General features: G+C 45.1%; 2 protein-coding genes across 16 annotated transcripts in view; one reads left to right on the top strand and one right to left on the bottom strand.

Moving 5' to 3' along the window:
- LOC140917504 (SLAIN motif-containing protein-like) overlaps positions 1 to 12,564 on the bottom strand; it is a 116,842-nt gene that overhangs the window by 51,807 nt on the left and 52,471 nt on the right. For 7 of the 14 annotated variants that reach the window (XM_073360530.2, XM_073360529.2, XM_073360537.2 and 4 more), the window contains 4 exons: positions 9,457 to 9,774; positions 9,093 to 9,230; positions 8,424 to 8,474; positions 6,459 to 6,777 (listed from right to left, as the gene is read on the bottom strand). In XM_073360530.2, the coding sequence (XP_073216631.2) occupies positions 6,459 to 6,777; positions 8,424 to 8,474; positions 9,093 to 9,230; positions 9,457 to 9,774 (826 nt within the window). Of the gene's footprint in view, positions 1 to 3,450; positions 4,333 to 6,458; positions 8,475 to 9,092; positions 9,231 to 9,456; positions 9,775 to 12,564 lie in introns of those variants that run through there. The other 7 variants (XM_073360531.2, XM_073360535.2, XM_073360539.2 and 4 more) reach the window with 5 other exon arrangements.
- The window catches only part of VAMP7 (vesicle associated membrane protein 7), an 83,875-nt gene that overhangs the window by 66,140 nt on the left and 5,171 nt on the right, over positions 1 to 12,564 (top strand). The gene's annotated exons all lie outside the window — the stretch shown is intronic.

The raw sequence follows: 12,564 nt of genomic DNA, 5'->3' as shown, positions 1-12,564 counted from the left end.
TTTAGCAGACCAATGCTCAAACCACTGAGCTCTCCCTCCCCCCTTCCTTCCTACCTAATCAAAAGGAAATTTGTATGGGCAGAAATAGGACAGAGGAGGTAGCTGACTTCTCTGTTTACCTTTTTGGTGACAAGAGATTATTTCTCTCAACACAATATGCACACTCATTTTGTATTATTGCTAATGGTGAAATTTAGAGCCCAGCTGCTCCAATGCATTAAACATAAGCCCTTGCTTTCACCCAGTTGTCTGGCTCTTTAAGAAGTTGCTGAAGTGGCATATATGTATAAGAGAGATGTGTTAAAATTAGGATTGTCAAGCAATTAAAAAAGTTAACTGCGATTAACTGCACTGTTATTAATAGAATACCATTTATTTAAATATTTTTGGATGTTTTCTACATTTTCAAATATATTGATTTCAATTACAACATGGAATACAAAGTGTACAGTCCTCACTTTATTTTTATTACAACTATTTACACTGTAAAAAAACAGAAATAGTATTTTTCAATTCACCTAATACAAGTACTGTAGTGCAATCTCGGTCATGAAAGTTGAACTTACAAATGTAGAATTATGTAAAAAAAACTACATTCAAAAATAAAACAATGTAAAATTTAGAGCCTGCAAGTCCACCCAGTCCTCCTACTTGTTAAGCCAATTGCTCAGACAAATAAGTTTGTTTACATTTGCAGGAGATAATACTGCCCGGTTCTTGTTGATAATGTCACCTCACAGTGAGAACAGGCGTTCTCATGGCACTGTTGTAGCCAGAATTGCAAGATATTCTGCTAGGTAGGGACACGCTCCACCTAACGAAGAAAGGGAAGAGCATCTTCGCAAGCAGGCTGGCTAACCTAGTGAGGAGGGCTTTAAACTAGGTTCACCGGGGGAAGAAGACCAAAGCCCTGAGGTAAGTGGGATACCAGGAGGAAGCACGAGCAGGAGAGCTCAAAAGAGGAGGAATCCTGCCTCACACTGAGAAAGCAGGACGATCAGCAAGTTATCTTAAGTGCCTATACACAAATGCAAGAAGCCTGGGAAACAAGCAGGGAGAACTGGAAGTCCTGGCACAGTCAAGGAATTACGATGTGATTGGAATAACAGAGACTTGGTGGGATAACTTACATGACTGCAGTACTGTCATCGATGGATATAAACTGTTCAGGAAGGACAGGCAGGACAGAAAAGGTGAGGAAGTTGCATTGTATGTAAGAGCACTATGACCGCTCAGAGCTCTAGTATGAAACTGCAGAAAAACCTGAGAGTCTCCGGACTAAGTTTAGAAGTGTGAGCAACAAGGGAGATGTTGTGGTGGGAGAATGCTACAGACCACCAGACCAGCGGAATGAGGTGGACAAGGCTTTCTTCAGGCAACTAACAGAAGTTACTAGATCACAGGCCTTGGTTCTCATGGGGGACTTCAATCACCCTTATATCTGCTAGGAGAGCAATACAGCAGTGCACAGACAATCCAGGAAGTTTTTGGAAAGAGTAGGGGACAATTTCCTGGTGCAAGTGCTGGAGGAACCAACGAGGGGCAAAGCTCTTCTTGACCTGCTGCTCACAAACAGGGAAGAATTAGTAGGGGAAGCAAAAGTGGATAGGTACCTGGGAGGCAGTGACCATGAGATGGTAGAGTTCAGAATCCTGACACAAGAAAGAAAGGAGAGCAGCAGAATATGGACCCTGGACTTCAGAGAAGTAGACTTTGACTCCCTCGGGGAACTGATGGGCAGGATCCCCTGGGAGAATAACATGAGGGGGGAAGAAGTCCAGGAGAGCTGGCTGTATTTTAAAGAATCCTTACTGAAGTTGCAGGAACAAACCATCCCGACGTGTAGAAAGAATAGTAAAGATGGCAGGTGACCAGCTTGGCTTAACAATGAAATCCTTCCTGATCTTAAACACAATGAAGAAGCTTACAAGAAGTGGAAGATTGGACAAGTGACCAGGGAGAAGTATAATAATATTGCACAGGCATGCAGGAGTGAAATCAGGAAGGCCAAATCACACTTGGAGTTGCAGCTAGAAAGAGATGTTAAGAGTAATAAGAAAGGTTTCTACAGGTATGTTAGCAACAAGAAGGTGGTCAGGGAAAGTGTGGGCCCCTTACCGAATGGGGGAGGCAACCTAGTGACAGAGGATGTGGAAAAAGCTAATGTACTCAAAGCTTTTTTTGCCTCTCTCTTCATGAACAAGGTCAGCTCCCAGACTACTGCACTGGGCAGCACAGCATGGGGAGGAGGTGACCAGCCCTCTGTGGAGAAAGAAGTGGTTCAGGACTATTTAGAAAAGCTGGACGAGCACAAGTCCCTGAGGCCGGATGCACTGCATCCGAGAATGCTAAAGGAGTGGGCAGATGTGTTTGCAGAGCTATTGGCCATTATCTTTGAACACTCATGGCGACTGGGTGAGGAACTGCCTTTTATGATGAGGTAACTGGCTCTGTGGATGAGGGGAAAGCAGTGGACGTGTTATTCCTTGACTTTAGCAAAGCTTTTGATAGTCTCCCACAATATTCTTGCCAGCAAGTTAAAGTAGTATGGGCTGGATGAATGGACTATAAGGTGGATAGAAAGCTGGCTAAATGATCGGGCTCAACAGGTAGTGATCAATAGTGTCTAGTTGGCAGCCGGTATCAAGTGGAGTGCCCCAAGGGTCCGTCCTGGGGCCAGTTTTTTTCCAACACCTTTATTAATTACCTGGATGATGGGATTAATTGCACCCTCAGCAACTTTGTGGAAGACACTAAGCTGGGGGCGGGGGGGAGAGGTAGATACAATGGAGGGTAGGGATAGGGTTCAGAGTGACCTAGACAAATTGAAGGATTGGGCCAAAAGAAATCTGATGAGGTTCAACAAGGACAAGTGCAGAGTTCTGCACTTAGGAAGGAAGAATCCCATGCACCACTACAGGCTGGGGACCGACTGGCTAAGCAGCAGTTCTGCAGAAAAGGACCTGGGAATTACAGTGGACGAGAAGCTGGAAATGCTTCAGCAGTGTGCCCTCGTTGCCAAGAAGGCAAACGGCATTTTGGGCTGTATAAGTAGGAGCACTGCCAGCAGATTGAGGGATCATTCCCCTCTATTCAGCATTGGTGAGGCCTCATTTGGTGTAGTGTCCAGTTTTGGGCTCCACACTATAAGGATGTGGAAAAATTGGAAAGAGTCCAGCGGAGGGCAACAAAAATGATTAGGGGGCTGGAGCACATGACTTATGAGGAGAAGCTGAGGGAACTGGGATTATTTAGTCTGCAGGAGAGAAGAATGAAGGGGGATTTGATAGCTGCTTTCAACTACCTGAAAGGGGGTTCCAAAGAGGATGGATCTAGACTGTTCTCAGTGGTACCAGATGATAGAACAAGGAGTAATGGTCTCAAGTTGCAGTGGGGGAGGTTTAGGTTGGATATTAGGAAAAACTTTTTCACTAGGAGGATGGTGAAGCACTGGAATGCATTACCTAAGGAGGTGGTGGAATCTCCTTCATTAGAGGTTTTTACTGTCAGGCTTGACAAAGCCCTATCTGGGATGATTTAGTTGGGGATTATGTCCTGCTTTGAGCAAGGGGTTGGACTAGATGACCGCCTGAGGTCCCTTCCAACCCTGGTATTCTATGATATTTACGTGCAGATGCACTAATGATTCATATGTCCTTCATGCTTCAACCACCATTCTAGTGGACATGAGTCCATGCTGATGACTGGTTCTGATTGATAAGAATCCAAAGCAGTGCGGACTGATGCATGTTCATTTTCATTATTTGAGTCAGATGCCACCAGCACAAGGTTGATTTTCTTTTTTGGTGGTTAGGGTTCTGTAGTTTCTGCATTCGAGTGTTGCTCTTTTAAAACTTCTGAAAGCATACTCTACGCCTCATCCCTCTAAGATTTTGGACAGCACTTCAGATTCTTAAACCTTGGGTTGAGTGCTGTAGCTATCTTTAGAAATCACACATTGGTACCTTCTTTGCGTTCTGTCAAATCTGCAGTGAAAGTGTTCTTAAAATGATCAAGATGTGCTGGGTCATCATCCGAGATTGCTATAACATGAAATATATGGCAGAATGTAGATAAAACAGAGCAGGGGACATACAATTCTCCCCCGAGGAGTTCAGTCACAAATTTAATTAACGCATTATTTTTTTAATGAGCGTCATCAGCATGGAAGCATGTCCTCTGGAATGAGGGCTGAAGCATAAAGGGGTATACGAATGTTTAGCATATCTAGCATATAAATACCTTGCAACGCTGGCTACAAAAGTGCCATGCAGATTCTCCTGTTCTCACTTTCTGGTGACATTGTAAATAAGAAGAGGGCAGCATTATCTCCTGTAAATGTAAACAAACTTGTTTGTCTTAGCGATTGGCCGAACAAGAAATAGGACTGAATGCAGTTGTAGGCTCTGAAGTTTCACATTGTTTTGTTTTTGAGAGCAGTTATGTAACAACAAGAAAAATCTACATTTGTAAGTTGCACTTTCATGACAAAGAGATTGCACTACAGTACTTGTATGAGGTGAATTGAAAAATACTATTTCTTTATCATTTTTATAGTGCAAATGTTTAATCAAAAATATACACTTTGATTTCAATTACAACACAGAATACAATATATATAAAAGTGTAGAAAAACATCCAAAATACTTAATAAATTTCAATTGATATTCTATTGTTTAACAGTGTAATTAAAACTGTGATTAATTTTTTTTTGAGTTAATCGCAAGAGTTAACTGCAATTAATCAACAGCTCTAGTTAAAATATTTTAAGTCTGCTCTACTTTTCAAATCCCTCTTCAGTGGTGAACAAGTAGATTATTTGGTTTTTTGACTTGCAGTCATACCTTGGTCAAGAGCCTCAGATCTTGCAAGCTAAGCAAGGTCAGGCCTGGTCAAAATATTTTTTGAACTCCAACATTTACAAAAAGGCAGTAGAAGGTAATACAAGTGATTCAGCAAGTGCAACTCTTCTGTCTAACTATCAAATGAAGTAGTTCCCCAGAAAGATTTGTGGGCACCATGCTGCTGGTGTAGTCTATTTCCTCAAAGACAAGACCTCTAGTCCGTCAGGATCATTAGAGATCTCAGTGCATTTTTTGTGGGAGGAGTGAGTATTGACACCAGCGTCTTGACCAAATTTCATTTTCTTTTTTCAAGTTTCATTCCACCTACCTGAATTCTTCTGTTACCTCATGGCTAGATTTTGATTTTGGACACAGCCCTGAGTAAGAAGTGGTGCATAAACTGCCCCACCCGAATAGTAATCTTGGGAGACACTACCTCAGACAACTCCCTCCCAGCCTCCCCCTTGCTAGGGGCATGGGGGAGGTTGAGTATAGATATTTTGTTAGCCTATGCCAGCAGCAAAATTATGGTTCACCATGCTGGCTCAGCTGTACTGGCCAGTACAGTGAGAGCAGAGGCAAGGCTTCACTTTCCTTTCCAACCTGCAGGTGTATGAGGGGATTCTTACTCCCCGGCACAGGCACATATGCCAAAGTCTAAATCTAGCTGTTACCTTTATCCAAATTACCATATTCTTTGCTACTTATCTGGACTTCAGCTATTTGAGGTAATTAATAGCCCCCATTTCCATCCCACAATGCACCTGTGAGTTAAAGCATTCAGGGAAATCAGGAAATAGACATTTCAATTTTAAAGATGGTGAACTGAGGCAGAGAAACTGAATGACTTGTGCGAGGTCACACAGGAAGTCTGTGGCAGAGCAGGAAAGCTTGGCTCAATTCCCTAAGTGCCAGGTTAGTCCCCTAACCACCGAACCATCTTCCTCTCTAGAGAACTGTATTTTCGTGACATTTGAAGCAATTATTACCTCAAAGGCCTTTGTGACCCTAGGCAAATCACAGTCTCTCTGGGTCTCTGTTTTCCTTACCCACCCTTTAAGTGCTTTGCAATTCTATAGTGCCTTTCATTTAAAGCTCTCGAAGTATTAGAGCCCTTTATAACTCTGTAAAGCACTATGATGCATGTCAAAAGCACTATATTTATCAGTAAATACATAACTTTTTTCCTCTGAGGCATAGAGATTTATTGACCAACCTACAAATTCCAGCTGCAAACTAAAATGGTTTCAAGGTGCCACTAGTACTACTTTTCTTTTTGCCAAACCAGACTAACATTGCTGCTACTCTAAAACCTACAATGAATGTATTTCAATCAATCTAGATTTTTTTTTCTTTCAATTTACAAATTGGAATTTTCCAAGCTCAGTCTGGGATCTGGAAGTCAAGCTATGTTTTCTGGTTTGTGCTTTAAAAGTCATTTTGACTCAACTGAGAAGTTTAATAAGTATTCTTAAAGTGCATCTGAGGAGAACGCCATTTTTACACAATTACTTTACAGATTTGAAATGCATTTTAAGTATCACAGACATCAGCGTTGTTGGCAAAATTTGTGAAGGTGCATTTAATTTTTTTATGCTCATTTCAAGATCTTACCTCTTGGATGGCTGTATCAGCTTGCTCTTCGGAGTAGTAGTTCCTCCAACAGATGTTCGTACTTTAACAGGTGAATTTTTGGCTCCAGTGGCTGTACTATTGCTTCTCGCAGTGGAAGAACTGCTACTAGAAGATCCTGGACTGAGAGTTGAAGACTGTGGCTTTCGGACTCCACTTGCAGGAGTGGTGTAACCGGAAGCTTTTAGTGGCTGCCTTGGTGTCAACAGGGAGTTTGAGCATGAACCTTTCATTGACTGTCGGACTGTTAAGGGAGACTGCCCAGCACTAGAGGAATACCTGAGCTTATTGGGAGTCAGACCTAGATGTGAAGGGGGAGGTGGCCCCCCACGGGAGAGAGAGGGAAAAAAAACATTAACAATACTGACATAGAATCATAGATTAGAGTTGAAGGAGGTCATTTACTCCAACCCCCTTCTCAAAGCAGGACCAACCCCAACTAAATCAACCCAGCCAGGGCTTTATCAAGCCAGGCTTTAAATACCTCGAAGGATGGAGATTCCACCACCTCCCTAAGTAGCCCATTCCAGGGCTTCACCACCCTCCTAGTGAAATAGTTTTTTTCCTAATATGCAACCTACACCTTCCCCACTGCAACTTGACACCATTGCTCCTTGCTTTGTCATCTGCCACCACTGAGAACAGCCTAGCTCCATCCTCTTTGGAACCCCCCTTCAGGTAGTTGAAGGCTGCTATCAAATCCCCCCTCACTCTTCTCTTTTGCAGATTAAATAAGCCCAGTTCCCTCAGCCTCTCCTCAAAAATCATGTGCCCCAGACCCCAATGATTTTCGTTGCCCTCCGCTGGACTCTCTCCAATTTGTCCACATCCTTCCTGAAGTTGGCGGTCCAAAACTAGATGCAGTACTCCAGATATGGCTTCACCAGTGCCAAATAGAGAGAAAATCACTTCCCTCTATCTGCTGGCAATGCTCCTACTAATGCAGCCCAATAAGCTGTTAGCCTTCTTGGCAACAAGGGCACACTATTGACTCATATCCAGTTTGTCGTCCACTGTAAGCCCCAGGTCCTTTTGTGCAGAACTGCTGCTTAGCCAGCCAGTCCCCAGCCTGTACAGTGCATCGAATTCTAGCCTATCCTTCTATCCTATGTGCAGGACTCTGCACTTGTCCTTGTTGAACCTCATCAGATTTCTTTTGGCCCAATCCTCCAATTTGTCTAGGTCACTCTGAACCCTATCCCTACCCTCCCACGTATCTAACTCTCCCCCCCAGCTTAGTGTCATCTGCTAACTTGCTGAGGGTACAATCCATCCCATCATCCAGATCATTAATGAAGATGTTGAACAAAAACAGCCCCAGGACCAACCCCTGGGGCACTCTGCTTGATACCGACTGCCAACTAGACATCAAACCATTGATCACTACCCGTTCAGCCCAAAGATCTAGCCAGCTTTCTATCCACCTTATAGTCCATTCATCCAATCCATACTTGTTTAACTTCCTGGCAAGAATACTGTGGGAGACCGTATCAAAACCTAAAGTCAAGGTATATTACATCCACTGCTTTCCCCATATCCACAGAGTCAGTTATCTCATCATAGAAGACAGTCAGGTTGGTCAGGCATGACTTGCCCTTGGTGAATCCATGTTGACTGTTCCTGGTCACCTTCCTCTCCTCCAAGTGCTTCAAAATGGATTCCTTGAGGACCTGTCTCCATGATTTTGCCAGGGACTGAGGTAAGTAGTTCTCCAGGTTCTCCTTCTTCCCTTTTTTAAAATTGGCACTGTATTTGCCTTTTTCCAATCATCCAAGACCTCCCCCGATCGCCATGAGTTTTCAAAGATAATGGCCAATGGCTCTGCAATCACATCAGCCAATTTCCTCAGCACCCTCGGATGCATTAGTTCCGGCCCCATTGACTTGTGCATGTCCAGCTTTTCTAAACAGTTCTTAACCTGTTCTTTCGCCACTGAGGGCTGCTCACCTCCTCCCCATACTGTGCTGTCCAGTGCAGCAGTCTGGTAGCTGACCTTCTCTGTGAAGACCGAGGCAAAAAAAGCATTGAGTACTTCAGCTTTTTCCACATCATTTGTCACTAGGTTGCCTTCCCCATTCAGTAAGGGTCCCACACTTTCCCTGACCTTCTTCTTGTTGCTAACATACCTGTAGAAACCCTTCTTGTTACCCTTCACATCCCTTGCTAGCTGCAACTCCAATTGTGCTTTCGCCTTCCTGATTACACCCCTGCATGCTCAAACAATATTTTTATACTCCTCGTCATCTGTCCAACTTTCCACTTCTTGTAAGCTTCCTTTTTGTGTTTAAGCTCATCGAAGATTTCTCTGTTAAGCCAAGCTGGTCGTCTACCATATTTGCTATTCTTTCTGCACACTGGAATGGTTTGTTCCTGCACCCTCAATAAGGCTTCTTTAAAATACAGCCAGCTCTCCTGAACTCCTTTCCCCCTCATATTAGCCTCTCAGGGGATCCTGCCCACCTGTTCCCTGAGGGAGTCAAAGTCCATCCCACGAATATTTTAGGATGCTGGGCCTTTTAAGAGCCTCAGATCTGCAGTCAGGCACATTTATTTTTGTTCTTAGTTAAAAACTTATTATTTTACAAATGAAGTGGCAAAATGATAAAGTGAACTGACTTGTTGATGGTTGCTGAATTCTGGAAAGTCGGCTGCTGGGCACTTGCAAATCTGATTCCAGACTCCGACTGCTTCTTACAGATTCCAGAGAGCAAAGGCTTGTCCTAGCCAGGTTAGGCATACTGTGGCGCATTTCCTCTGAAATATTAATTCCCAATAGAATGTATACTATACAGTAATCAAATTGCCTTCATTGTTTAGTCTATTCCTAGGAAATTGCAGACTACCATTTTAATTCAAAATAATAATAGAGCAAACAAGTAACATAACCAATTGCAGAAGTAGTTCCCATGAAACAGCTATTCTTTCTCTAAATCATTTCCATTTTTAATACATAGTATTGTAAAGTTTACAGCCAGCCTACCTTCGTTATTTGTGTATTTTAGCTGGTCTTGCATTGGACTTTGCACAGCTCTCCTTGGGGGTCGAATTCGAGAGTTTGTTGTCCTGCCATAATCTGCACCTGAAGAAGGGGATTGGCAACGGGGGGAGCTGAGAGGAGATGGCGAGTACCTGTGAGCACTACGATAGGATAGTGAACAATCATAATCATCCTCATCCTCCAGACTGTATGTATCAAACTCCTGGTCACTATAGGTGCCTCTCCTCAGAGAGTGAAGGGAAGCACTGGAACTGCGACGGGACACTGAAGCAGAACTTGAAGCACAGTCCTGGCGGAGACCTGGAAATGTGAAAATATGTCAGATTCACAATAACTTATTACAAACTATTTCCCTGCCACACCACAGTAGGGATTAACAAGTGCTACTCTGACTACTAATTAATTTGGCTAAGAGACTGGGTTCACACAACGGGAAAAAAAAAAGTTACCTACCTTTTGTAACTGTTGTTCTTCGAGATGTGTTGCTCATGTCCATTCCATTCCATGTGCAGAGTTGTTGGAGACTTTTGCCTTAGCAATATCCGGAGGGCAGGCTGGGGCACCCCTTTGAGTGCCATGCCCATGCATTGGTATATTAGACGCCACCGACCCTACGCACTCTCAGTTCCTTCTTACCAGCAACTCCAACAGAGGGGTAGGAGGACAGGTAATGGAATGGACATAAGCAACACATCTTGAAGAAAAACAGTTACGAAAGGTAGGTAACTATTTTTTCCTCTTCGAGTGCTTGCTCGTGTAGGTTCCATTCTAGGTGACGTGCAAGCAGTATCTATGGAGGTGGGCTTGGAGTTCACAGCTTAGCAGCTTGCAGTACTGCCATACCAAAGCCAGCATCATCCCAAGCCAGCTGGGTAAGTGCATAGTGGGATGTACATGTATGGATGGACAAACAGGTGGCTGCCCTGTAGATGGATAGGGACCTGGGCCAGAAAAGCTGCAAAAGAGGCCTGTGCTCTGGTCAAGTGGGTGGTGACAATCACCAGGGGCGGCACCTTCACTTGATCATAGCAGAAGTGAATGCAGGCGGTGATCCAAGAAGAAATTCTTTGAGCAGATACAGGGTGACCTTTCATTATGTCAACCACTGTGACAAACAATTGTATCAACTTACAGAACGGCTTGGTCCTGTCAATGAAGAAGGCTAGCGCCCTCCTAACGTCCAAGGCATGCAATCTATGCTCCCCCTGATTTATGCAGCTTTAGAAAGAAGACCGGTAAGTAAATGTCCTGGTTTGAATGAAACAGAGACCACCCTGGGCAGGAAAGCCGGGTGTGGTCTCAGCTGGACCTTGTCCTTGTAGAAGACTGCATAAGGTAGTTCCGAGGTGAGCACCAAATTTCAAAGACTCGACAGGCCAAAGTCACCGCAACCAGGAACGCAACCTTCCAGGACAGGAGGAAAGAACAGGAACCCAAAGGCTCAAAAGGAGGACCAGTGAGGACCAGCAACAGCACCAGGTTTAGATCCCACAGACGAAAGGGGACCTTGACGTTTGGGTAGAGACGCTCAAAGCCCTTGAGAAATCTGGCTGTCATGTCCTGGGCGAAAACCTACCTACGCTTGAGAGGTGGATTGAAGGCCGAGATTACCGCCAAGTGGACTGTGATCAATGAAAGGGACAAGCCCTGGAGCTTGAGATGCAGAAGGTAGTCTAAAATCAGCAGCAACAAGCCTCACTCAGGCTGAACACCTTTATCCAAGGTCCAACAGGTGATCTGCTTCCACTTGGCCAGTAAGGTCGCTCCACTAGAGGGCTTTCTACTGCCCAACAGAATCTGCTGGACATCAGCTGAGCACTGCTGCTCCTGCTCGTTCAGCCATGCAGCCGTCAAACCATCAGGTGTAGCGCCGCCAGGTTCAGATGCAGAAGACTGCTGTGGTTTTGGGACTGCAAGGCCGGCCTGAGTGGCAGCTGGAACAGAGTCACCACTAAAACATCCAGCAGAATGCTGTATCAATGCTGGCGCAGCCAAGCCAGCACTATGAGGATCACTCTTACCCACAGACCATGCTGTGCCGGTTGGGGACATAAACCCCTCTGCAAGGGCCTGAGGCAGAGCCATGCATGTCGGACCATGAAAGTGTATGCCGCTATGTGACCCAACAGTCTCCGGCACTTGTGGGCAGTGGTGAGCGGGTGGGCTCGCATACACGAGATCAGGTCCACCATGGCTTGGAACCAAGTCTTGGGGAGGAAGGCTCTGGCCTGAGTGGAGTCGAGAACCGCTCCGTTGAATTTTAATGTGTTGCCCTGGGGTCAAGGTTGACTTTTTCTCGTTTATTATCAGCCCCATGTTTCGAGAGGTGGAACAGATCAGATCAAGATGCCTCCGCACTTGATCCCGGGACTGGCCCTTTATCAACCAGTTGTCAAGGTATGGGTAAACCCGATGTCGCAGGTAAGCAGCCACTGGCGCTATACACTTTGTGAACGCTCTCAGTGCTGACGAGAGGCCAAAGGGCATTGTCGTGAACTGGAAATGGTGCTGGCCCAGCATGAAACAGAGGACGCGCTGGTGCCCTGGGAAAATGGAAATATAGAAGTAAGTATCCTTTAAATCGAGGGCGATTTAATCTCCCAGATCCAGGGAGGGAATGATGGAGGCCAGGGAGACCATGCGAAACTTCAACTTCTTGAGAGACTTGTTGAGGCGATGCAGGTCCAGAATGGGTCTGAGGCCCCCTTTTGCCTTTGGAATTAGGAAGTAACGGGAGTAGAACCCTCTTCCTTCCATGTTCTGAGGGACCTCCTCCACTGTCCCCAGGAACAGGAGGTTGTTGATCTCCTGAATGAGGAGCTGCTTGTCAGAAGGGTCCCTAAAGAGCGATGGGGAAGTGGCGTGGGAGGGGTGGTCAGTGATAAACTGGGGGGTATAGCTTGTAGAGATTGTATCGAGCACCCAATGGTCTGAGGTAATACGGGACCAGGCCGACCAGAAAGGGCGGAGGCAGTTGAGGTATGAGAGGGACAGATCCAGTAGCTTGACTGGGAAGTCATCCTTGGGTGCACCCACAAAACGGCTGCTTTTGGCCTTCCTGGTTTCTGGGAGGGTCAGGTAGTGCAGCCA

The sequence above is a fragment of the Lepidochelys kempii genome, chromosome 9, assembly GCF_965140285.1.
Source record: "Lepidochelys kempii isolate rLepKem1 chromosome 9, rLepKem1.hap1, whole genome shotgun sequence".
NCBI lineage: Eukaryota > Metazoa > Chordata > Testudines > Cheloniidae > Lepidochelys > Lepidochelys kempii.
This window is presented reverse-complemented; position numbering and strand designations above follow the sequence as displayed.